The 26583-nt window shown below is 39.5% G+C and overlaps 1 protein-coding gene across 1 annotated transcript; it reads left to right on the top strand.

Annotated features, from left to right (window-relative positions):
• Positions 1 to 716: 716 nt before the first annotated feature.
• etnk1 (ethanolamine kinase 1) lies at positions 717 to 25874 on the top strand. The gene is made up of 8 exons (XM_034162946.1): positions 717 to 1012; positions 4743 to 5002; positions 5829 to 5969; positions 8324 to 8466; positions 17563 to 17646; positions 18054 to 18214; positions 23199 to 23272; positions 23355 to 25874. The coding sequence occupies exons 1-8, from the start codon at positions 866 to 868 to the stop codon at positions 23425 to 23427; spliced, it is 1083 nt and encodes a 360-aa protein (XP_034018837.1). The 5' UTR covers positions 717 to 865; the 3' UTR covers positions 23428 to 25874.
• Positions 25875 to 26583: the final 709 nt, after the last annotated feature.

Here is a 26583-nt window from a genome sequence, read left to right as displayed (position 1 = left end):
CTGTCCAATTCCATTTTTGCCTAGAACAAAATTGCAGAAACTTGTAACAAATGGTTTGAGTGTAAAGTTGTTGTTCTTCCATGAACATGCTCGTGTGCTGTGTGCAATGAGAAGGGATCATTTTTGAGCTACTTTTGAAAGGTGGCCACTGAATGCTACAGTGTGGACCAGTAAATCTGAATGTGGGCCAGGAAATTAGAAAGCGCTATGACCTGTCTAAGTTGCATTTTCGCGTAGAACAAAGTTACAGAAACCAGTACCAAAATGTCTGAACAAGGAGAAAGTTTTATTTAAATTTATATAACACTTTACTCAGCATATGAACATGACCACTCAGTCGGCTAGTGTGTCGTCAACGGTGGGTGTAGTAAAATGGCCGCCGCAACACTTCCGGGTACATTACTGCCAGGCGGTAGGAGTCGCATACATTCACTAGTTCGGATGTTTCTTTAGCAGAGCAGGCGCATTTTTTCCATCAGCAGCAGTAGTGCGATTTGAGTGTTAACATTAGCTCTAGTCATAGCCTTATTCAGCTAGTACTGAACAGTTGTAAGCGTAATGTTATACTCTTGAACATATATATTTTATTTACGAAACTGCTCCGCTGACTGCACGGCCCGATTCTTCAAACACGCGTCTTGCTTGCAGCCTCTTTTTTTGTTTGCAGCACCGAGTCATGCCAGTGTGTAGGTTTTTGCCAGGTGGGCGGGGCTTCGTGAGGGGCGTAGCCGCAGCACGCAGCAGCCTGCTGAAGGATTATCCCGCTCGCACCCCGACCGATTCGTCAAACCCTTCCCGTTTATACCAGCATACAGCCGCTGTGTTTAGGAGAGAGTCACCGTATAACACAAGCAAACTTTTACAAATGGCTACGTACATTCATGTGCCAGATGGAGCTCCCGCTGTACCCAAAATAAACGTGACGGTGGACGAGAGCGACTTCAGGAGAGGAGCGCTGGAGCTAATGAAGGAGCTCCGACCGAGCTGGAGGCCGTTCGACGTTCAAATGAAGGTACAAGTCATTCAGTTCCACCAGTTTTGTCGCTTTTAAAATGTTAACCGACTAGTTATATTATTTCGTAGAGCGTGTACCTACTTTGTAGTAGTTGTTAATTAAAAAAAAAAATCTAGTTTGTTAGCTAGCTACGCTACACTGACACTAAATTCTGCGGCAGCTTTACGTCACAAGTAAAACGTTAACTTATGTTTTGTTCTTTTATTATTTTATAGTTTGTTACAGGGATTTAATACATTTCCCCCGTTTAGCGGTTTTGTCTTTTTCATATGCGTCAGCTCAGGTCACGTGGTAGTTTTCTGTTCTCACTTGAGTTCGTGTGTTTCTTGAAGTTGCATTAAAATATAAAATTTTTGGTTGTTGCATGTGGACGTTTAAATGATTAAATTCTGGACTGTTTGTGAGGGTCGAAATGCAGTTGGGTGAAGGTCGTTGCCTTAAGAGGTGTTTTACAGGGGCGTAGCCAGGATTTTTTGAATGGGGTTGGTGTAAAGCCATACTGTTGTAATATAATATATGTATCGGGTCTAGGGCACGAGAATGTGCTTCTAAATAAAATCATGATTGTTTTAAACTATTACTTTAATAACAGTTACTTCTGTTGTATATGCTTTTTAAAGAAACCACGTCCCTCATCTGCGGTCATTGCAGGTCAGGCAGCCCTGTCGGATCAGATTAATCAATCGGGTCCAACTTGGTATGGCAACAGGCCTCAAAATCTGTAGATAGCAGATACTGACGTCTTCTGCTGCCTGGAAGCATTAACCAACGTGAGCAAGATTAAGTCTGTGAGCTTTTCTGTCTGTTTTGATGTAGTTTCAGGTCACGTTTCATAGTCTACTGCTTTTGTGTATGAGTAGTTCTTCTAATATTCCCACATATGTCTACCTTCTTTGCCACAAGATGCCATGCCTGAAGCTGATGCAGAAGATATCGTGAATTCTTGTTTTCGGTTTCTTCTGCTCTGTAAAAATTTGTAAAGACCTTGTAACTGTCAGAATGGCCTAAGCAGTGAGTCTGGTCTGCTTGAGGTTTCTTCCTCATTCCTTACTACTGTCGCCTGTGTGCTTGTTCTTGGGTTTGGTAAGGTTCAGCCTTACTTTTGTGAAGCGCCTTGAGGCAGCTTCATTGTGATTTGGTGCTACATAAATATAATAAATTAATTCTTTCGCACGTGCACACCAACCATAAATGTATCTAGAAATTACCCAGAACAGCTGTGCATCAGGACGCAAATAGCCAAATCAGGTGGACCAGATATTAAATAGGTGTTATCTTTCCAGCTTACGAGTATAAAGTCTGTGTGTTCTCTGATAGAGTCCAGGTGTAAATGACACAGGTCATTGTATGGAGGATTCACAGCCAGTGAGTGGGTGTGTTAATGACATTTCCATCATGTGACTGGCATGAAACTAGAAGAATATGATTGTCTGTGGGTGAAGCATAAGGACTGTGTATATAAAGATAAAGCCAAAATGTTAAAAAGGACAGACGATATTTCTGAAGCTTGGTAAGGCCAGACACTGAAATGATTTCTGCAGGATCAGCATGCTTTGTCATTGAACACTTTAACGAAATTTAAGTACTAACCTGACTTGAGTCTGTCCAAGTTAAAAAATAAGAATGATACCCCAACTACTCACACATGCAGTAAATAAAATATTGCACACTGCGATATATTTCTTAGATTCATATTTTGCTGCATCATGTCCTGCGTTCTAGTTCTACGTGCTCTACCCCAGGTCAGTTGTGTTAATCCAATTAAGCACTGGCGGATGCCACACTTAGCTAATCGTGTGTGTGTGTCCTCGAAAATGTCTGACACTGATGGTAGTTGAGGACCGATGGGGACGACGACACATGGAATATATTAGGAAATTTATAATTTGACTTCCTGTTTGATAAAATTAGCATCGTGTTATTTGTTGTTAGTAGTCAAGTAGGAAGGGATGTTACCCGTCTTGAAGCGTTCCCAAACGCCAAACTACTGTAAGTGTGACGACGTGGAACCGTCTGACAGCATTCATGAAAATTCAGTAAGGTGTGTCTTCTACAATATATTCCAATTCTAAAGTAGAACTCTACTAGTGTATACTAATGTATATCTAAAAAAAAAAAGAAGAGTAGAGTCAAGCCACTTAGGTGCCTGGTCTTGAGAACCAGGTTAAAAAACTTTTTTAACCCATGGGAACTCTCCCTACCCCTTAAATTTTGTTAGTGTTCAATGACAAAGTATTCTCCCTACCCACCCAAGCAGCTCAAGAAATTGGACATCATGTATATGTGATATTTACATAATAAGGGTAATAAACAACATATACAAGAAATATAGTACTACATAATATATAGGAGTTAGCTTCTAAAACCTAAATATTCATACAGGAGAAGATGATAATATATGTATACCTAGTCTGTAGACTAGTAGTCAAATAAATTATAGCTAGTAGGCTAAGCTATAAATATGGTTAATTTATTATAGAAACAAAAGCTATGATGTAATATGTTTTAGGTATCTATCTAAAGTTCACCCTACTAGCTTACTATAGGAAGACAAAATACATATTCTATATGCTATCTAATGGAAACCCCAAAATAGGATACTATATATTGATATCTATTAAAGAACCCATAAACTGAAGAATATTAAAAATCTACACCATATAAAATAAATTTGTAAATCACAAAAATAAGCTAACTATAGGTAGATGAGCTACCTTAAATTAGCCATTAATAAGCCAACCGTACCTTGCTAGCCAACAAGGTAAACAAAGCCGGTAACTAGCGTATAAAGTAGAATAGCATAGTTTAACTCTAAAATGACGGTATTAGCAAATACATATAGAAACAAAACATAACCGACTATATTGTTAGCTATGATAAACAGTGCTACAGCCGGCTAGATAAGCTAACGTTAGCTGTTAGGTTAAACTAATTGTACCCCAGTCTTCCATTTTTATCATTAATATAATGTTAAAAAAAAAGTTAAAGCGTGCTGAAATGTATATGAAGACATGATATAAGTACCTTAGTGAGAGAAAATAGAGGTGGAACTGCTCCATGTTAACTTAGGTCAACCTCATCAACTTGCTGAGATTAATTACACTATTTTCTTGCAAGTAGATGAGATTATGGATCGCCATTTATCAATTCTCAGCAGGTCTGACTCATCTCAAACAAGCCTGCTGTCATGACGCACCATTGCGTGCGTTTGTGGACTTTGACTGATTGAGGGGAATTGTATGTTATGGTTTGAATGACATGCAGACTCGGACTGCTTTATTATTATAGAACTATATGTGCGTGTATGCATTTTCTTCGTGTCACATTTATCCACCCTTTCAGATGCATACGTATGACGCGAGTCATTTGGCTTGTGGCAATATAATGGGGGTGTTGCTCACTCTTTAGTAAACATGGGTTGGAGTGGGTCACATGCTCTCTCATGCTATGCCTGTGTTCATCAATGAGAGCAAAGCGGGAGCTCAGCAAATGCCACTCATTTGTTTTCCCCTCACATAATGAAATTCCATGCAGTCTGGTCATTCTCTCAGTCCCTGATTGTGTGAACAATTCATGCTGGTATGTTGACCCCCCCCCCCCCATCTCCTTCCATCCCTGCCAAAATTTTCCTGTGTTTACTATAGGGATGCATTTTAAATCGGCCTACGTGAGTGTTGTTGTTGTTGTTCTTTTAACTTGGTCCCTTCCCACTCTCTCGTTTCTGCAGTTCTTCACAGACGGGATAACTAATAAGCTGTTGGGCTGCTATGTGGGTGCAGTCATGCAGGATGTGGTGCTTGTTCGTATTTACGGCAACAAAACCGAACTGTTGGTGGACCGGGAGAACGAGGTGAAAAGTTTCAGAGTGCTGCATGCACACAACTGCGCCCCCAGCCTCTACTGTACCTTCAACAATGGCCTGTGTTACGAGTTTTTGCCAGGAACTGCACTGGAGCCTGAACATATTCGCAGCCCGTCTGTTTCCAGGTAACACAAAAATATATTAGTGTTCCTATAAATTACGGTGTTTTGAGAGGCTGGTTTTCATAAGTCATTAGAGTTTCTATGCATACCACCCGGGCGCACCTGTACACCTGCCCAGTGAATCTCCATTCTGGCACCATCTTGTTTCTTCTGTGATTTGCAACTAGGCTTCACAATATCTTTAAAGATGCTGGTATGGCAACAACCCGTTTCTGACAGAACCCAAAATGTCAGCACTTAAAGCTACAGTGTGTAAGATTTAGAGTTGTTTATTAGCAGAAATGGAATATAGCATTTACAACTGTCTGTTCATTAGTGCATAGATACCTGCACTAACGAGTCCATGTCTTCATATGATTTAGAATGATCCCTTCATATCTATATGGGAGTAGGCCCCCTCATGGAAGCTGCCATGTTGATACGAACGGCCAGAAGGTAGAGACGTCTGTGTTTTGCAGAGTGGTTGTAAGACTGAAGACAAAAGAAGAGGTCTCAGTGGTTGCTTCCCTGTACAGTGTACTCGTTGCTAGTGCAAGTTGGCGAGTTTAAGAACCCTCATATCTGAGTAATAGAGGATCATACATTTTACTTATTACACAAGAAGGCAAGGGAGCATGAATCCAATCACCAAAGAAAAGGAAACAAATTGTCAGTGGTGATGCCATAATGCAATCTGCTGCCTTATCACAAGATGACACTAAATCCTACACACTGTAGCTTTAATATGCATTCATTTTATAGTGTTACTTATGGGGGGGGGTTGCTCGCTGACTCCTTTAGTCGATGCGTGAACTGTTAATCACATGGAACATTTTCATCTACCTTGCAGGCTCATTGCCAGGCAGCTGGCCAAGTACCATACCATCCATGCTCACAACGGCTGGGTGCCCCAGTCTGATATGTGGCTAAAAATGGGAAAATATTTTGATCTCATCCCAAAGTACTTCAAGGACCCTGAGCAGAATGCCAGGTGAGAACACATTCTCAGATCAGTGTCACTGAAATGTGCAGGATGTCTCTGCTGGAGCTAATTCACTGTCGAAGTGTCTCAAGAACTAATTCAGTATCACATTTGTTGGGTTTGTTTTGTAAATCCAGTCCGAGATGAAGTGGCAAATTTTAGAAAACACATTTCTTGGCGAGTACAAATTGTCCCATGTCTCATGGCTTTGACTTTACTGTACATTGAAAGTCAAGTTACAAAAACCCAAACAAACAAACAAAACCCCCAGAATCTGTTGATACCATCATTGTTGTCCTTATAATGACTTCAGGACATTAGTGGTTAAAAACAAACCTCATTGTTTGGGAACATAGAGTTTTGCTTTTTGTATATCTGTGTTTTGGGTTATCTACATCTGGAATTATGACACCATTTACTTATCACCAAATACAAATTGTCCAAGCAACTCCCGACACAAGGAGTTTATTATCAGGTTACACATAGAAGTGTCTCATGACTGAAACCCCATGTGGAATTCCAGTTGTTATCTCACAACTTGCTGAGAGTAAACACAAGTTTCCTGATGACAATGTGTTAATCATCAAAGAGTAGCATGTGTAAAATGATTACGAAATTCTAACATTTGCATTGGATTTGAAACCTTTGTTGTTCAGTAAGGGAGTCCTTAATATTGTTTCCACTGTACTCGTAGCTTTCTTTTCCTAAATTTGAGCTTGTAGCCATTGTGTCATTGTTATAGCAGTCGACTTTTTTTTTCTGATTATGTAGGGTACTTTTTAAGCTTTGACGTCATTGTATTTTTATCCACACTGACACAGAGATAAATGTGCAGGGAACAAAATAGACAAGCAAATAGTGAGTTTGTACAAAGTTGATTTCTTGGAGGCAAACCAAATACTAACATAACTGAAAGACAAATTGGAAACTGTTTATATCATAAAACTGAAACCTGCTGATTACCGTTTCGTACTGCTCATTTTTGTGTTTTCAAGAAAGGCACTTTTGCAAACTGATTGCATAATCCCACTATATATTTGTTGTGGTCTATGGTAGAAATAGGATAAGTAAGTAACATTTATTTATGCCATTTCCATCTTTCCCCAGTTTTAATCAAAACCTTATGTTTTGTACAGTTCAAACCTTGACTGCATGTCATGTGGTCAGTAATTGGACTGTGTGGGTTGTGAAAATGTTGAAAACTTGCAGAAACACGTTGTAAAATGAAAATGTGCAGTAAAATCTGTGTTGCAAAATAACAGGTGAGCTGAAAAATTTATGCTACAGAAAAATGAGCTGCAAAATTTACACTGCAAAAAACCCCCAGATGAGCTGCAAAATTTACATTGCAAAAAAAAATGCAAAAACAAAACACCAGATGAGCTGCAAAATTTACATTGCAAAAACAAACAAACCAGGTGAGCTGCAAAATTTATACCACAAAAACAAACAAACAGATGAGCTGCAAAATTTAGATTGCAAAAAAACAAAAAAAACCTGTTAAATTTATGTTGCACAAAGCAGGTGAGCAACACTGTATTTTTTGTGTTGACGTTCACTAGTTTTCACCTCTTTATAATTTTCTTGATATTATTTTAAGGTATTTTTTGCCTGCTGTTGAGTGTTGACAAGCACAAAATTAATTATAATGATTAAAAATACATTTATTTTGGCATGCAACACCATTTACAATATGATTCACCAGTTAGTCATAAAATTACTGTAAACATAGTAAACACAGGTTAAGCTCTAATGTTATAAAGCAGCTATAGGCTCAAGAAGAAAGTTTTGAAAGGGAAAAATGAGCATTTCACAGCTCGGCATTGCACAACACAATTTTTGTGGATCAACCGCAGGAGAAAATAATTTATCACTGCATATTTTTGCAATCGCAGTTGATATAAATTCACATAAAAAAAATCACAGGAATGAGCCTCGACTATGGCATCTTGGATCAATTTAGAGGAGTGCGGAACTGTCTGACCTCGACCTTTCCGTTCTGACTTGTGGGCTGCAATTTAATTTTTGGCCTGTGAGCAAATTTATTTATCAAAGCTTCACAATGAAAGTCATCATTCAACGAGCAGATGAACTTTGACAGCAGTGCTTACTGCAGTTTTGGATTTGAAAACATCTTTGTCCTAAATACTGGTTGTGTCCCCCTCCCACTTTTTGTTCCAAATGGATGCGCAAACGCACATTTTAGTGCAATTAAAATACCAACTCAGCGCTGATTGTATTGGTCACAACTCTACAAAAAATCCTCTGATGTGAGGTAGATGTGAGATTTGATGCCGACTTGGTGTGACACTGATCCCACCTCTTTTACCTATATTTACTCTTACCTTTCTTTACCTGTTCAGGTTGCTTAGGGAGGTGCCCAGCATGCAGTGTCTCCGAGATGAAGTGCTGTGGCTCCAGCAGAGCGTGTCAGTGCTGGGCTCCCCTGTGGTTCTCTGCCACAATGACCTGCTGTGCAAAAACATCATCTATAATGAGGATGGAGGCGAGTATAAACTGCACACGTGCAGTCGTACACAACTCTGTCAATGACTTGTGCTGTAGTGTGAAGTGTGAGATTCATCAGCTCAGGTAGGACCCATTATTTGCTCTTCCTCGCTTGCGCCCCTTTCAAACATGCACTCTCAGTAAATGTTCTTGCATGTGCACAGAGTGGAATAGAGTAAAAAGTTGATGTGGCTGGGTATTGTCTTCAGACAATCTAGTTATTTTGACCAATAAAAATGTGCCTTATTCAGTACTTGAAGATGCGACATGGGTCCTTCACGCATTCGCTGTGACTGTGGTAGGACAGTTCTCTTACACAAACTCGAATATTCACAGATCTGCAGGGAATTCTCTGATACAGCATTGCTGCCAGTCTTAAAACTAATACTGGATGTTGTCTCTTCCCTGTACTGTGCTTAAAAAAAACCTCAAAACATTGCTAATAAGTCAAATGCAAAATTGTGTGTGTGTGTGTGTGATCAAGGTTTTCATAAGAGAGAAGATTCCTGCAGGGGCCATGTTAAAGTACAGTTGTTGAACACTCTGTATAGTTTAATTTTTCTTCCGCTGCTCTTGAGGGAACAAAATGATGGGTAAAAATCGGCAACGCTCTTCACCAGGCACATCAGTTCTATGACACACCCTTTTCTAAAATACAAGAATCTTGTGACAAACTAATAAGCAGCAAAATAAGAAAGGGGGGGGGGGGGCGCTTTCTGATTGGATGTTCAGAGCGCTACCTGGAACATGCCGACCGTCCTAAGTTTGAGTGCATGTGTGAACGGGGTACTCGGGGAACATTCCCGCACCTGCTCGTGCTGATTTCTTCAGGTACAATGTGTCAACGTGGCTTCGTAGTCACGCGCTGCTCATTGTCCATGTTTGCATTTTCCCGCCACCTTCGAATTCGAAGAGAGATCAACGTGAATCCGCTTACTTGGATCAGTATAAAAAAACAAAAACTAACTAAGGGGTGTGTTGTTTTGTTACTGCCATTGGTGGATGAATCTGTTTTGTAAATGTGATCACACGTGTGTAATTGTAGACTCATCTGAGAAAAATCTGTTTCTCATTAGTGTGAATCGTGGGTGGAAACTAGTCAGAGATGAGTGATTTGTTGAGAATTCAGTGAAAAGGGAAATGGATTCTTATTTTCTGATTTGGGTTGCATTCTGTTTCCTCATATTTAGTGTGATCTTGCATTCTAATTCTGTGGTCTGTAAATACAAAAACTAAACCAGAACAAACTGTGCATCCTAGCGCTTAGCTAAATTGGCAGCATTTATTTTTTTGACACTGTGGCTTTGCTCCAGTTTTTATTTTGTTGGCATGAATTTTTAAGTCGGGTCTTTGGCACAGGTTATAGGTTACCCACGTAATGACAAGATGCGTCTCTGCAGGAGTTCTTCGTCCTGTATGTGGGTAGGTTACAGAGTGGTCAGCCCCCACGTTAAACTGCAATGAGGGTTGGGGCCATTCAGCCTTTCTCCCCCAGGAATGGCAGCTCAGCCTTCTTGCAATGCTCATAACTAACTTGGTTTGCACTTTAAGATTATATAGTATACAAATAATAAATGTTTGAGTTCAATGGTACGAATATTTAATTTGGTGAAAGCTGAGGTTACCCACGGTTTAATTCGGTGAAAGCTCGAACATACCGTTCAATGAGGTTCACCTCGTTGAACGGTATGTTCCAGATGAACCTCGTTGAACGGTATGTTCCAGCTTTCACCGACTTAAAATATTTGTACCATTGAAAGAACGCAAAGACATTCATTATTTGTTTTATATAACGGCTAAAATAGATCCTTGTCATTTGATATTTTATTAATTTATAAACAGAACAGGGACTTGCATTTTGGTGTTCCACTGCTGCTAAAGTCCAAAACAAACTTTAAATAGGAGTCTAAAATGTGACGCGTAGTCCGGTGATGCTGTGCACTGGCTTTGTACTTCCATAAAAAAAACAAAAAAAAAAAAACAACTTTGTGTAGTTCCTCAGTCTAGCCAAAAATCATGTCAGCTTTTCATCTGAACAGCTCTTCATGCATCCGGACGGCTTACAGCAGAATGGATTTTGTGTGTGTGTGTGTTACAAGAACTAGCACCATCAGTTAGCTCAATGAAATCGTCACCCCGGTTGTGTGATTGTGCGAGTGCGCACTCACACAACCAAGACAGTGCTTATGCACTCGTGTACTACCAAAAAAAAAAGACTGCGTACTTCCTCGGTGCAGCGAAAAAAAAAAACATGTCAGAAATTAGTCCAGCTTATTCTAACGTCCTGCTAACAGCCTCCCGACAGCTTACAGCACAGTAATTTGTTTTGTGTGTGGGCAGAGGGCAATGGTACCAAACGTATGGAACCAGATTTGCACTCTAAATGGAACCAAACTAAACATTCATGTTGCATTGCAACACGAATGGGACGAATAATCCATGTTATGTGACATACAAACCACCAATCAAATGACAAGGAAGCACTCAGCCGTTATATAACAGCCAAATATTAAAGCTAGAAATCTTGCATAGATAACAAATCTCTATTATTGTGCTGTTAATCTGTTTACACTCCACTAAATGATTTATATAACTTTAAGAGAATTGCTCCTGCAAAAATCCATAAGATTCCATGCTCGAGCGCACAAAAAAAGTGGTTACTGGAAAACTACAACTCACAGAGAACTCAAGTCTGAGTTAAATTAATAGTTTTGCATGTTTAAACATGTGCACACACACCAAACATGGCAAATATTGAATTAAAAGTACCAGAATTGTGAATTTTGCACATATTTAATTAATTCCTGTATATGTTTATTAATTCCTGTATAAGAGCTTGAGATGATTGTTCATGCGTTCGTCTCATCGCGTTTGGATTATTGTAACAGTCTTTTCACCTGTCTGAATAAGAAGGAGTTGGCCCTCCTGCAGGTTGTGCAAAATTCTGCTGCGCGCCTGCTTACCCGCACCCGCAGGAGGGACCATATTACTCCTATCCTTAATACTTTGCATTGGCTGCCTGTCTCCTACAGGATTCATTACAAAATCCTGGTATTGACTTTTAGAGCTCTGCATGGACAGGCACCAGAGTACATCAGGGGCTTTGATCCAGCCTTATGCTTCCTCCAGGAGCCTCAGGTCGTCCAATCAGAACCTGTTGATGGTTCCTCTGACCCGTTTTAAAACTCGCGGGGACAGATCTTTTAAAGTGGTGGTGCCTAGCCTCTGGAATGAGCTTCCCTGTGCCCTTCGTTCTCTGGACTGTATAGATACTTTTAGAAGGCAACTAAAGACGCATTTCTTTAAGTTAGCTTTTTAGCCTAACATTGTATTTTATTGTTTTCGTATGTTATTTTTAGATTATTTTTGCATGCCATGTGCAGCACTTTGTGACCCTGGTCTGTGAAAGGCGCTTTATAAATAAAGCTTACTTACTTACCGTATTTTCCGGACTATAAGTCGCACCAGCCACTTTATCCATTATAAAGAAAAATAAACCATAAATAAGTCGCACCAGAGTATAAGTCGCACCAGCCACTTTATCCATTATAAAGAAAAATAAACCATAAATAAGGTCCACTGGACTATAAGTCCCATGGACATACAGGTATGTTAACATGAAAAGTTCAGATGATAATATTGTGACGGCTACCGTTTTCGGATGCATATTTCACCAGTCGCAACTTGTAATCTGCAGAGTATGATTTTCTTTTTGGTGGCATTTTTTCGGGCCTTCTCCGTTGTCTTGTTATGTTATCAGTAACGTTAAAATTTGTATTTTTCTATGGTAGTCAGAAGTCGCAGGAACAGTCACACAAGCCTCGAGTGCCCTCTTGTGAGCTGCATTTTACCTACGGATATGTTTGTATTTTGCGGACCACATTGCGAGCCGAACCATGCAGCACCTACCTGCGCAGCTCATGACCGCCCAGCGGTGTCAATACAGCTCCTTCCAAGTGCAGACGTTAATCCTCCGCCGTCGCTCAGTGCTCCCATGCAGCTCTCAGCGTCAACTCTGCTCACACTGATATCCAAGGGTTGAAGCTGTCTTGTTAGCCGTCCCGGAATAAACACCATGTTCGTCTGCTTCAAACGCTTTTCACAATCATCGACGCCAGCTCCTTCCAAGTGCACACGCTAATCCTCCGCCGTCGCTCACCCAATGCTCCCACGCAGCTCTCGGCGTCAACTTAAACACTCTGCTCACATTGATATCCAAGGGTTGAAGCTGTTCTGTTCGCCATGCCGGAATAACAGCAAGCACCGTGTTCGTCAGCTTCACACGCTGTGGGTGAGGTGAGGAATACGCATCCAAAGTTCTGTTCTCTGATTGGTTATCGCGACCAGCGTGAACTATAGGATGGCCGTCATACTACAGTGCCCATGATGCATTGCATTTCCTTTTCCGGTGGCCATTTTAAAACATAGATCGACTCTGTCACGTAAAATTGTTTTGTTACAGTAAATTAATTGAGATCCTACCGGTATATTTTTCATTTATAAGTCGCACCGGAGTATAGGTCGCACCCCCGGCCAAAACATGTAAAAAAGTGCGACTTATAGTCCGGAAAATACGGTACTTACTATGTTTTCAGAAAAGCTATACCTTGCTTTAGGCACAGGCAAATGGTGTTGTACAAACATGTCAGTTTCTTTGAAGTTTGCAGCCTTGCAAAAGCATTTTTGGTTTTCAGGCTCAGTGAGCAAGAACAGAGAGATGGCAGCTATGGAACTGTGTCTCATCAGCCCCATTCATCTTTTACATATCAGTCGCTCTGTCTTTTATTTGAACATAAAACACCAGAATGGAATATTAAGAGGATACCCAAGTGTGAAAGGGGCTTCTGAAAGTAATTCTGTTTGAATCACCTGAATAGTGGCACAAAATTTCTCCTCTGTATATACAGTCAGATCAGATCTCAAGTATTTGGACAGCAGCATTTTTTGTGTAATTTTCTTCTCTGGAACTTCACAGTAGAGCTGAAATGAAACAGTCAAGATGTGCTTGTGTTGTAGGTTTTCACTCAAGCCTTGATTTGATCTATTTTCTTGTATGAATAGAAAGTCAAGCATATCTTGAAGGTTTAATTTCAACCCCATTGCGGTGTTTACAGAGGCAAGATTTCAAACATTGTTGCTGTCCAAATACTTATGGGCTTGATGACAGTACTTACTTGTCCAAAACAGTTTTCAAGTGTGATCGTGTCTCTTTCAGTTCCTTCACTGCTGGAACACACCAGTAAATGACAAACCTAAAGGAATTTAAAACAAGTTCTTATGTTAGGTAACAGCACAGGCTGTGGTGTGCACATATGTTCCGGGGAGTTCTTCTCTGTTAAACTCATCCCCAGGGAAAGTTCCACATACAGAAAAAATGGGTGACTTGCACTCTGGTGCAACTCATAATAGGGAAAATATGGCACTTTTAGCAACACACTGAGCCAAGTAATGGATAAGGCAGTTTGTGCCTTTCTCTCTTGCCAAACAATCTGTTTTGTGCGCCTTATCCCTTCAATAACTTCTCATCCTGTGCACTAGTCAAACATGGAAAATAACTGCATCTTGTGCATACACAGTAGCATTTTGAGTGATTCATGGCCTTGTTGCATATTTATTTCTGTTCACGGATTCGGCCTGTGCTTTCCTGCACAGACGCAGCCAAACAGATTCAGATGTTGCGTTAACATCGCAGTATCGCTTTGTGCTATTGTGTAGCATATGACCAGCTTTGCAGAGAAAAAACGGAAGCACTGCCACACCACTTCCTGTGAATTCTGTGCAGTTATTGAACTTTAAAAACACCAGACCAACACTTTACATAAAAAAATAATTTTCATGTAAAACTGTTAAAAGTATAAAGTGCACACTTGAACATTTACTATCATGCTGTCTGTTCTTTGAACCCTCCTCTAATGCTGGTTTTCGTTCCATGCCCTTTCTATTTTAATCAGATGTTGGAATAGACATAAAAACACATTTTTACACTGTCCTAAGAATCAAAAAACATGCTGCACCCTGTCCAAAAAAACAAAAACATAAAAACGCCACCTCATTTTGCAGAAACGGCAGACTGTTGATGTCAGTTGACCAATGAGAAGAAGGTATTGGAGGGGGAGTGTTGGGAGAAGAGGAAATGCACTCACATGTGCTGGGGGTGGGAAAGAACGGAGTTTAATTTTGGCAGCGGTGTCTGATGTTTCGACACTGTGCGTGAGAGGAAGACTGGATAAAAGAGAAATTTGTCAGTGAGCGAGTGTGTGAAAGCTGTGTTTGCCCCAACCTTTTCATCTGCTGCACAGGGGGCTATAGCCACGGCCCGGAGGTGTTCAGTTGTGTCCCGCTAGGACCTACACGCCGGCTGGTAACCCACCTCAAAGTGTCTTTCTCTGTAGTCCAGCTACACCTCAAAAACTTATGTTCCATCCAGTTTAGCTCATGCCCAAAACTCAGAGTAGAAAGCTAAATTGGAACTGTGATGTTGAAAGTACAATATTTCTTTTTATGCATCTGTAGAAAGAATAACGGGCATGTGAAAGTAAGGGTTTGTATTTTGAGAGCAACCATTTCATGATTAAAACTATAAGCTTCCCTCCACTTAAAAAAAAAAAAAAGTATTAAGGTCTGTGAACAGGCAGTAACACATTGTTTGAACTCCTCAGTCATACATATTTTTGTTCGTTAGCAGGAATCTGTTGCCTTTATATTCAAAGTTTCAGTGCGAATTCTGTTTAAATTTGGAGGCGAACAGACTGCCATCAATTAGGAGCTTACCACAGTGCATCCGGAAAGTATTCACAGCATTTCACTCTTTCCACATTTTATGTTACAGCCTTATTCCAAAATAGACTAAATTCATTTTTTTCCCTTGAAATTCTGCTCACAACACCCCATAATGACGACATTTTTAATAGATTTTTGCAAATTTATTAACAATAAAATCCTAAAATGACAAGTACATAAGGTTTCACACCTTTTGCTCAGTACTTGCAATTACAGCCTCAAGTCTTCTTGAATACGATGCCACAAGCTTGATGCACCTATCTTTGGGTAGTTTTGCCCATTCGTCTTTGCAGCACCTGTCAAGCTCCATCACGTCAGATGGGGAGTGTTGGTGTACATCCATTTTCAGTTCTCTCCAGAGATGTTCAATCAGATTCAGAGTCCTGGTGGATCCAAACATCTTCCATGTACAAATGATGGAGGCCACTGTGCTCATTGGGATCTTCAAAGCAGCAGAAATGTTTCTGTACGCTTCCCCAGATTTGTGCGTCAAGACAGTCCTGTCTCAGAGGTCTACAAACAATTCCTTTTACTTCATTCTTGGTTTGTGCTCCGACATGCACTGTCAACTGTGGGACCTTGTATGTAGACAGGTGTGTGCTTTTCCAAATCATGTTCGATCAATTGAATTTACTCCAGGTGGACTCCAGTTAAGCTGTAGAAACATCTCAAGGATGATCAGTGAAAACACTTGCACTTGAGCTCAATTTTGAGTTTCATGGCAAAGGCTGTGAATGAATGAAAAAATTATATATATATATATATATATATATATATATATATATATATATATATATATATATATATATATATATATATATATATATTATATATATATATATATATATATATATATATATAGCTCTCGCGTTGTCATTATGGGGTACTGTGTTGAATTTTGAGGGGGAAAAGGCTGTGACCTAACAAAATGTGGAAAAGTGAAGTGCTGTGTATACTTTCCAGATGCACTGTATTCAACCATTATTGAAGTATGTACTCGGCATAAGTGAGTCGTGGAGACACAATTTGGAAGTACTACTAGGCCATCGCTATTTTAAGTGATCAAAGATGTATGGACATACCTAAGTATGCCATGAAAATTTTAATTTTTGCAACAGCAGACTTTTTTTTTTTTATACATTTACTGATACTTGACGTGTGTATTTGTATAATGCCAAAGCCTCTTGGGCACCACTACTGTTTTCATGTATAGCTGCTATCTTTTGTGTTTGTCATCTGTTTGTGGAAGTCAGAGATATCAGGGGACTTTCACCTACGACATAATGGTTACTTAGTTTCTGGATATGCTATGGATTGTGACATACTGCTTTTTGCTAGCATGATATACACATGAAGCAAACAGTTTTGAGACTGCAGCCTGTAACTCTGGCTCAGCGTTGACTGACTTACATGGTATAATTTCATAATGGCAGCTTCAACCTTTTCAGTATTTACCGAAGAGTTGTAATTCCAGTTGTTTCTTAGTTACGTTATTGACTGTATGTTAACGAGGCTTTGAAGCCTCAGAGAATGGCAGCGCGTATGACTGTACAAACAATGTGTTGCTGCACAAATGCCTCATCAGGCCCCTTTTAAACTGTAGAAAATCACTTTACTGTGCCTTCATGATCTTTTTAGTCACTTCTAAAACTTAAAAACATCGTCTTCCTCTGTGCATGCCTTGCTTGGATTCTGTCCTTAGTCTGTGCATGCATCCACAACTCACATTGTGCCCCCACCCCAGTTCAATACCTGTTATATTTTCCATGTGTGCTGCACATTTTCATTTCAGCTCGCTTATTATCGCACATTTCTATTATGTGGTTCTTGGAAAAACACATTTACAGATTTGGCACAGATGATTTTTTTTTTTTTCCTTCTTTTTAAAACCATCTCTCTTTTTTTTTTTTGTTTAATAAATATACAGTTGTAGGGGCAACATAAAAGCCCAAAAACAATTCTCTCTTAACCGACACTTCCGCTCTGAATTGGCCGACGATGAGTCTGCTAAATTTTAACAGCATGGCTGCGTTTCTTTGCACAGTATATTTTTGAATGCTCACAATATATCCTTTATATCTTTTTGCCTCCATTTTAAAGCATGTCTGTCTTTGTGCTGGTGTTCTTTTCTTGTATGTGCTTTAATTCCCTCATGATACAAACTCTTACTCCTCGCCCACAGATTCGGCTAACTAGCCAACCAACAATTGTTTGAAAATCCTTGATAATATTCTGAGTTATCAAAGGGAAACACATTATCATTTTATTTTGCCTTCCTGTGTCTCTGTCTAAACAAAAATCCTTCTTTTTTCAGATAGTGTAAAGTTTATTGACTACGAGTACGCTGGGTACAATTACCAAGCTTACGACATTGGGAACCACTTCAATGAGTTCGCTGGTATGTACAACTTGTAGTGGCTCATATGTGTGAAACGTGTAATAAATGGTCTATTACAAATTCATTACACTGTGGAAATGAGTTTTATTATGCTTTAAAATAGCATACTGACAACTTGATGTTTGAGCCCAAAATATACATTATCATACATTTAAGCAATTACTTCTCTTTATGATTTCAATTTGAAACTTGTTTTTTAATGGTACAACAAATAACAGTTTAAATACACATACATGCAGCTTTCTGACTGCTTTTTAAATGTTTTAATATGTTTGTGTATCAGATGAATTGCCAATAGCAAACAATGTTTAACTTCATCTTTACAACTTTTATTTTTTTGGAAAATTTCCTCCAACAGCGTAATGACATCTGCATAAGTATTATTACCATTTATGTTGGATTTCCAGGCCTGAATGAGGTGGACTATAGTCACTACCCAGAGCGAGCCTTTCAGCTGCAGTGGCTTCGCTCGTACCTGGAGGCCTACAAGGAGTTGAAAGGTCAACACAGTGCTGTGACCGACAGAGAAGTGGAGGTTCTCTACGTGCAAGTCAACCGTTTTGCCTTGGTAAGGGTTTGTTTTCCACATGCTGAGCTGTCCTAGGCTTCAGTCTTGAATCAGGAGACAATAATCATTTATTTATGTTGTGCCCTCCATAAATCAAAGCACTGAACAACAAACCGCCAAATAAAAACTGTGCACATAAAATAAACTGATAAAAAAAAATCCTCATTAAAAGCAAAACCAAAAGATAAAATTCTTTAATTGAAGGTAATAAAAACCAAACCCTCAACCGGCCTTAAACCACACATCCTCATTAACCATAAGCAGTAAAAAAAATAAACGTCTCAAATCTGGATTTGAAAGTATTCAAGGAACTCGACAGCTTTATTTCAGCTGGCAGACTGTTCCACAAAACTGGAGCATGATACGCAAACTCTCTATCGCCTGCTGTCTTCTTATTAACTTGAGGAATACACAGTAGACCAGATTGCAGTGTATGTGCTGGTACATACAGCTCAGCCACATATGAGGGTGCACAGCCATTCAGAATGTTGTAGGTTAACAATAGAGCCTCAAAATCGACACTCTAATGAACAGGTAGCCAGTCCAGTGAAGCAAACACTGGCGTAATATGATCCCAATCAGTACTTGTGCAACCGTGTTCTGAAGACCCTTTATGGTTTTTCGATCGAGGCCAGAAAACAAAACATAATAATCAATTCGAGATGATACAAATGAATCAGAACTTCGGCATCGGCTTAGACAGAACTGGTCTGATCTTTGCAATATTTCGCAAATGGAAAAAGACTGATCAGACATCACGCCAAGATTTCTAACAATTTCACTGTTGAATAACACAGACCCCCAGAGATGGGGATATTCCTATAGGTGCTTCAACCTGGCACGACCTATAACCATCATTTTAATCTTATCTTTGAGCAGCAGGAAGTTGGATGACATGCAACGCCTCACTGTTGCTCAATAAGCCTCCAACTTAGCAGTTCCGTCTCCATATCCTGTCAGAACAGACATGTACAACAAAGTCATCTGCATAGCAATGAAAGTTGATCTCAAAGGTGATAAATACAAAGAAAAGAGCGGGGCAAGACCTGACCCCTGTGGAAATCTGTGCCACACAGCAGAGAATTCAGGAAACATGTTATTAAAACAAACCCAATAAATCCGACCTGACAGATATGACCTCAGCCACAGGACTACTGAACCAGACACACCGTGTTATTTTGGATCTAATTTTAATCCTCTAAACCCTATAGCCTGCTGGCAGATTTGAAAGGCATGCTTGTTACGAAAAAAATCTAAAAAAAAATGAGTTTTTAATCAATCAATTTTTAATTATATAGTCCTTTACACAGCCCAAAGGGCGACCAAAGTGCTTTCCAGTATAACTAAAAACAGACAACATACAATAACAAAATTAATTTGTACATAAAACCAGGATAAAATGTCACAGCACTACTAAGTGTTAAAAGCCATTTTAAAAAGAAAAGTCTTTAGTTTTAAAAAGACTCAGATCAGCAATGATGCATAGATCAGGGGGGAGCTTGTTCCAAAGTCTGGGCCCAGTGACTGAGAAAGCCCAGTCACCCCATCGTTTCTGGTTTGAGCTGGAGACCCCCAACAGGTGGAGATTTTGTCACCTCAGGACCCTGCCTTGGTCACGTAGCACCAACACCTCACTCAAATGTGGTGCAAGACCATTTAGAGCTTTAAAAACAAATATTACATTTTTTTAAATCAATTCGACAGTGGATAGGAAGCTAGTGCAGAGAGTATTGGACTGGGGTGATGTGTTCACATCAGGGGGTGGTAGTTAAATGGTGGGCTGCAGTGTTTTGCACCAGCTGCAGATGATTATTTGTGGACTGAGAAACGCCAGTATACTAGTCGAGTCTAGAGCTGATAAAAGCATGATTAGCTTTTTCATGGTCTGAACTAGGGATGGGTATTGATAAGATTTTATCTATTGATGCCATTATCGATTCTGCTTATCGATCCGATTCCTTATCGATTCCCTTATCGATACCTCATGAATTTTGTACTAAAAGTAGGCTTTACAGGTTTTCTATGTATTTCATTGAGTCTTAAAGTAAATAATATGAAATTGGTCACTGTATCCTTGATCTCTGGACATAAATAAAAATAAAACGGTGTTTCGCTTTGAATTTATTAATTCCGACTGGACTCTATCGTTCTAACTTGACTCGGCAGAGAGCCGCGCAGCGTTTGGAGCTGTGTGAACAGAACGGAGGACGATTCTCGTTTCTTTCTCGCAACAAGACAGGAGTCCCAGATAGTAACTTTAATCCGCACAAAAGTGACTCACGATTGACATATTCAGGGATGAAAGCGGTGAAAAACAACAAAAAGGCTGAAACCCAAAATGACCCCCCCAACACCACCTGCACGAAAATGTTTGAATTCTAGAAGCTCTGAAATGCAATCTTGGGACTATTCCAGACAATAAACTGCGGTGAGTGCAGCATCCATTTAGGGAGAAAAAAACAACTTTCCTTATTCAAATTCATTCCAGTAGTATTCTGCTGTTACTAGGATGCAGCAGTTTTCTAGCTTGGCAGATAGTTCTGGAAGAAATCACTGAAGAAATTAACACATTGAAATTATGGTTTGACCGAAACGAACTGTCATTAAACTTAAATAAGACAGGGATGAAATGGAGGTGTAAGAGTCACTAGGTGTTCAAAGGAAACACTTATTTCTGTATGTATGTATTTATTTATTTATGTATGTTCATTGTTAGTTGGTTTTATATTTTCTGTTGTTTCTATTCAGGTTCTTTTTGTCTCTTTCTCTAAAATTGTATATAATAAGTATATATTGTATATAATAATCATTAGATTATTAATATATAAACAAAAATAAATTTAAAAAATATTAGAATTTGAAAACAAATGCACCCGAACGTGATGACAGCTGCAACTGCTTAATGCTAACTTTTAACATTGAAAATGCCATAGACATGCTAACGTGTTAGCATCGCTCCCGTTTTTAAGTTCTAAAATACATCTATCAACTGTTTCAGAAAACCATAACAGGTCGGTTTAACATAAAAAAGGTAAATAATACTCACAGACGTATGCTCTTTAGGGTTTTAGCGGGGAAAAATTAAGTGAAAGAAATAAATGAAGCAATAGATCGAAGCACTGCTTCAATCTGCGAACCACTGCTTCGATTGGTTCAAGGTTCAAAGCAAAGCCACGCTGCAGAAAAGTTGATTACAGACCCGCTGCAGGGTCTGTAATCAATGTAGAGAAATTATCATTTTCCTGACAAACACCCCCCAAAATAACGGCCACTCTGAATGACCGATAACAGAATCATTAAGCACAAAGCTTATTGATGTCGGTGGATTGAATTATTTCTTAACGATACCCAAAAGGAACCGGTTCTCGATACCCATCCCTAGTCTGAACAGCTTAGAGTTTTGACTTTTAAGACAACTGTAAATTGGCTAGATCTGACAGTGTCAATTTGTCTGTCAAATATTACCCCAAGCTTCTTAACAGTAGTTTTAAAATCAAGGCACAGTGCAGACACCAGACTGTTCCCTACCCCCAAACACAATGTCTTTTCATCATTTAAGTGCAAGATAACCACTGTTTGATAAACATTGTAATCCATAACAATTTGTTGTGCCTCACTCTTTGCTGGTCCCACAGGTAAATTAATTTGAACATCATCTGCATAGTAGAGGAAAGATAGATATTATGCTTACCAATAATTGACCCATGTGGTAGCATCTAGAGTGAGAACAGCGTAGAGCCAAGAATCAAACCTTGTGGTACCCCGCCAGAGAGAAGCATTAGAGAAGGATATATCACCAACAATGACAGAAAAACTTCAGTCAGTCAGTAATTTCTAATGGTCCATGAATTAACCATGTGCACTGAATACTTCAGCTGCTCGATCCAGATCCTGTAATAAAACAATTCTGCAAACCTCAGTGAATCTTTGAATAACTTTGCTGGAGTAGAAAAGAGGCTGAAAGTGGCAACGAGATACGGTTATAGAACAAAAAGAAAAATTCTTGAAGAAACTCAATCTTACATTTTTTCACACCCTCTTCTTTTATAATTTAAGATGTAGCTGTTGTGCTGCTCAAAAGATATTTTGGCCATGACTGTGCTGTTTCCTGGGAGATGCAGGGAACAATGAGACCACAGTAAGAATGTCATGGAGCAGAAAAAAGAAAACAGCCAGAAGCGGTTTATAGTCCAGAGGGTTAATGCAGGTCAGTGTAATCCGAGTCTTTTAAGACAACTGACGCTTGTACTTTTGAATAATTATACCACGCCCTTTCCACCTGCTCACCTGAGCTTTAACGTAATCAGATGTACTTCTGAAGCACAACAACACTGAGTCTGTGAGCCAAACGGTGAAAGTTGTGCTGTAGCAAGAAAAGCAGTACAGGAAATTAATCTCTGCACTGGTCTCAGGTGCTCAATGGATTTTGGGCATGCCAGTTGAGGTCAATTCAATTTATTTGTCCAAAATGCATTTGGTTCCATCATCAAATCAGTACAGCAATGTATGAAGAGCATCTGCAGTCCAGAACTGTGGGAACAAAGTGTCCCGAGGGTGTGTTTAGTGTATTCCTCCCCCCAAAATGGCCAAGAATGAGGTTCGAGCTAAACGGAGTATTAAATTTACACTAACCTGTGCTGCTTGTTCTTTTCTCAGAGGATTCATGTGAGCTCTCCTAGGAGGTTCTGTTGGTGACAACTAGTAACCCACATGAGTCAGTGCCCCCCCCCCCCCCCCCCCCCCCGAGACACACACCAACTTGTTTACTGTAGAAACAAAAAGAGGATGATGTGCAAGATGGGCCAAGAGTTTGGTTGTGCGTCAATGTCAGCTGAATTTTTTTGTTGTTGTTGCCAGAAGGCGTCACCAGGCTTTCTCCATGCTCGAGTGAACTATGCTGGGTAATTCAGATTAACATTTACTCTTGGCAGAACGAGTCCACTCATCCCCCTTGTTCTTTTTTTTTTTTTTTCTTTCCCCCCAGGCGTCTCATTTCTTCTGGGGTCTCTGGGCTCTGATTCAGGCCAAAGTCTCTACCATCGAATTTGATTTCTTGGGGTAAGTGGTCAACCTGGGATTAGAAATTCAGTGTTAGTTTTTGCACGGGTATTATCGCTCTAACGCATCTCTCTCCTCATAGATATGCAGTCTTGCGCTTCGACCAGTACTTCAAGATGAAAGCTGAGGCAGCTGACTTGAAGTTGCCCAAATAAAAACCTCATTGTCCAGTCTTCCAGCTTCTCTTCTTCTGGCTGCAGAACAACCTCTAGTGGTCGTTTTCAGTAAGCACCAGTCTGAGCATCTGTCAAAGTTCAGTGCCTATAGGTTTCCTCTGAAACTGCCATATCTGTAGTCACACCTCATCCAACCAGAAAATTGCCCGCTCGTAGTACCTGTATAGGTGCATAAAAAGTCGGGCTGAAGTGTAGCACCCACCTCATTAATTTTACTGTGGTAGCATCAGTCTAAACACGGTCAATGAAGGTCATCTTGCTCGCCCAGGAAGATCTCCAGAACTGGACTTTTTGTTGGTCTGGGAAATCATTTCTTCAGTTTTCAGTCACTTTGGGTTGGTTGTGACATTAATGGTGACCAATTTCGTAACAGGTGGAATCACTGTAATTGCGATGACTGTAGATCACCTTAACCACAGCCGGTACCTGGCTACTACCCGCATGACGTACGGGTCTATAGGTAGACCATCGGCCATGTTCTCAATCACTCACATGCACATTCTTAATATCAGCTAAGCTAGCATCCAGATTAGCAGCAACAGATACCTGGTACAAAACCTTTTTGTACTGAAGATCAAAAACTGGTGATAAGACTGAGATGTGATCGCTAAAGGTCATTGCAGTCACCCAAATAAAATAAGCCACACCCAGCAAAAAAACAACAAAGAAAAAAAAAACTTCCTTCAGGCCTTGTTTTTGTATTTATTTTTGCCACCTGAAATCTTGTACGGCTAAGTGAGACTAAGTGTGAGTGCTTGTAGTACATTCAGCCCTTTGCATAAACGTCAGTTGCGATATTTTCACTGTAATTTAAGCTTCATGTGGTCCAAACTGGGCTCATTGTAATCTGAACATTCCACTTTCATTTTCTAGAAAATAATTTAGTTTGTTGGTCACGTGTTGTCAGTAGTGCTGTTAAAGTGGGCCTGATGATCGACTGTCGGTGTGAGCCGCTAACGGCACAGAAATGTTGGATGGGCTCGTTGGCACAGCAGGAGAAATGTGAAAATTTAGGATGAAGGGTTTATCTGTTAATGCTGTGCATGTAATTTAAAGGAGAACTCTGGGATTTTTTTTTTTCACCTTGGGCTCTAGATTTTGGGTTGATCTTTTAATTTGGGATAGAAATTATTTTAATCACTCTTGTATTGATTTTACAACGCAACACCATGACAGGTGAGCTGGCTACATAATGTAACTACCTAGCAAGATGAAAACACTCGGGACACAATTTTGTGTTACCAGTGAATACGCAAAAATGTCACTTTTTTTTTTTTAGCTTGTACTGTACAATTGTGTTATGAAGTCAAAACCAGTTTTGCATCAATTAAACAAATTTTGGACAAAAAATTAACCCAAAACCATCTAAGAATACAATGAAGCCCAGGCTGCTGGGGGACTGGGCGGGATCCTGGAGTCATAATCTGTGAGTCCCGAAGACCAACACCACCATCTGGTGGACAGAGAAAGTTCGGGATTAGCTGCTATGCGTCCAGGCATGGGTCCAGTTTTGCTCATTGGACCATAAATTTCCAATCCTACCTTTTAACACACACACACACACACACACCATCAATTCTTAACTGTGATACTTGTAAAGAAAATTTTGAGCTTTTTGAAAATGAACAGACCACTCCTCTCTTTCTTTAACAAGCCTAAACCAAAGTGCTGACACTTCTTTTTCTTCTGCTTGTACATAACTGCCACTCATGTGCTTGAAGAATAACATTGACAGTTTTAATATTTATTTACATGAAAACATTGAGGTATGTGACTTTGCCGGGGGGTGGGTGTGGTTGTTTGCTGCACCACAGTTTGTGAAGTGCACTTGAATTTTCAGGTTCATAGACACAAAGGAACGCAAGTTGAAGCAACTTTATTGTTGTTTTTATTATTGTGTTAGTCCAGGTCACTTTTAGAAGTTTACATCTGCTGTAACCAATATTCAAACCTCCTTAAACACATTAAGGTTGGGACTCCACAAATAGAAGACGCTGCACTTAGTCGCCTGCGTGCCTCCAAAAACCTTTTGTTGTTTTGTTCTTTGAAGGTTTTGTTGATTATGCAGTCTTAATTTTTGTGTATTTGGTTTGGGGTTAAAGGTAAACCTACGTGGTAGGGTTGACGTACAGTTTGAAGAATTTTTTTTTTAAATGGCTCAATACAATTCATCTGAAAGAAGTGGTGACATTTGCTTTCCATCTCAGATTATAAGCATTGCATAGAATGTAAAACTGCACTATGTAGCATATGTTCATATGTACAGTAAACAATATTGTTGCTTGGCTGAAATGTGAATGAATGTACATAAAGCTTCTTGTATCTTTTTCTAATAGTGGCAGTAAAGTGAATAGTTTTTGATTTTTGTTGAGTGAAATCTTTACCACTGTAAACACACTTTTAAAAATAAATTTTATTTACCCATATTTGTTTTCATTATCATATTTATCTAATAGATTACAATTTGTTCATGTAAATGGGGAATCTTCTTCACAGACTAAGGTTAATTATGGAGTTCCACAAGGTTCTGTGCTAGGACCAATTTTATTCACTTTATACATGCTTCCCTTAGGCAGTATTATTAGACAGCATTGCTTAAATTTTCATTGTTACGCAGATGATACCCAGCTTTATCTATCCATGAAGCCAGAGGACACACACCAATTAGCTAAACTGCAGGATTGTCTTACAAAGACATGGATGACCTCTAATTTCCTGCTTTTAAACTCAGATAAAACTGAAGTTATTGTACTTGGCCCCACAAATCTTAGAAAGATGGTGTCTAACCAGATCCTTACTCTGGATGACATTACCCTGACCTTTAGTAATACTGTGAGAAATCTTGGAGTCATTTTTGATCAGGATATGTCATTCAATGCGCATATTAAACAAATATGTAGGACTGCTTTTTTGCATTTGCACAATATCTCTAAAATTAGAAAGGTCTTGTCTCAGAGTGATGCTGAAAAACTAATTCATGCATTTATTTCCTCTAGGCTGGACTATTGTAATTCATTATTAGCAGGTTGTCCTAAAAGTTCCCTGAAAAGCCTTCAGTTAATTCAAAATGCTGCAGCTAGAGTACTGACAGGGACTAGAAGGAGAGAGCATATCTCACCCATATTGGCCTCTCTT

The sequence above is a fragment of the Thalassophryne amazonica genome, chromosome 22 (genome assembly GCF_902500255.1).
Source record: "Thalassophryne amazonica chromosome 22, fThaAma1.1, whole genome shotgun sequence".
Taxonomy (NCBI): Eukaryota; Metazoa; Chordata; class Actinopteri; order Batrachoidiformes; family Batrachoididae; genus Thalassophryne; species Thalassophryne amazonica.
This window is presented reverse-complemented; position numbering and strand designations above follow the sequence as displayed.

Excerpts from the sequence above, each read along its gene's own strand:
- etnk1 (XM_034162946.1), top strand. The coding sequence starts at position 866 with ATGGCTACGTACATTCATGTGCCAGATGGAGCTCCCGCTGTACCCAAA. Across the intron at positions 1,013-4,742 it reads CGTTCGACGTTCAAATGAAG|TTCTTCACAGACGGGATAAC; the intron begins GTACAAGTCATT and ends TCGTTTCTGCAG. Across the intron at positions 5,003-5,828 it reads CGCAGCCCGTCTGTTTCCAG|GCTCATTGCCAGGCAGCTGG; the intron begins GTAACACAAAAA and ends TCTACCTTGCAG.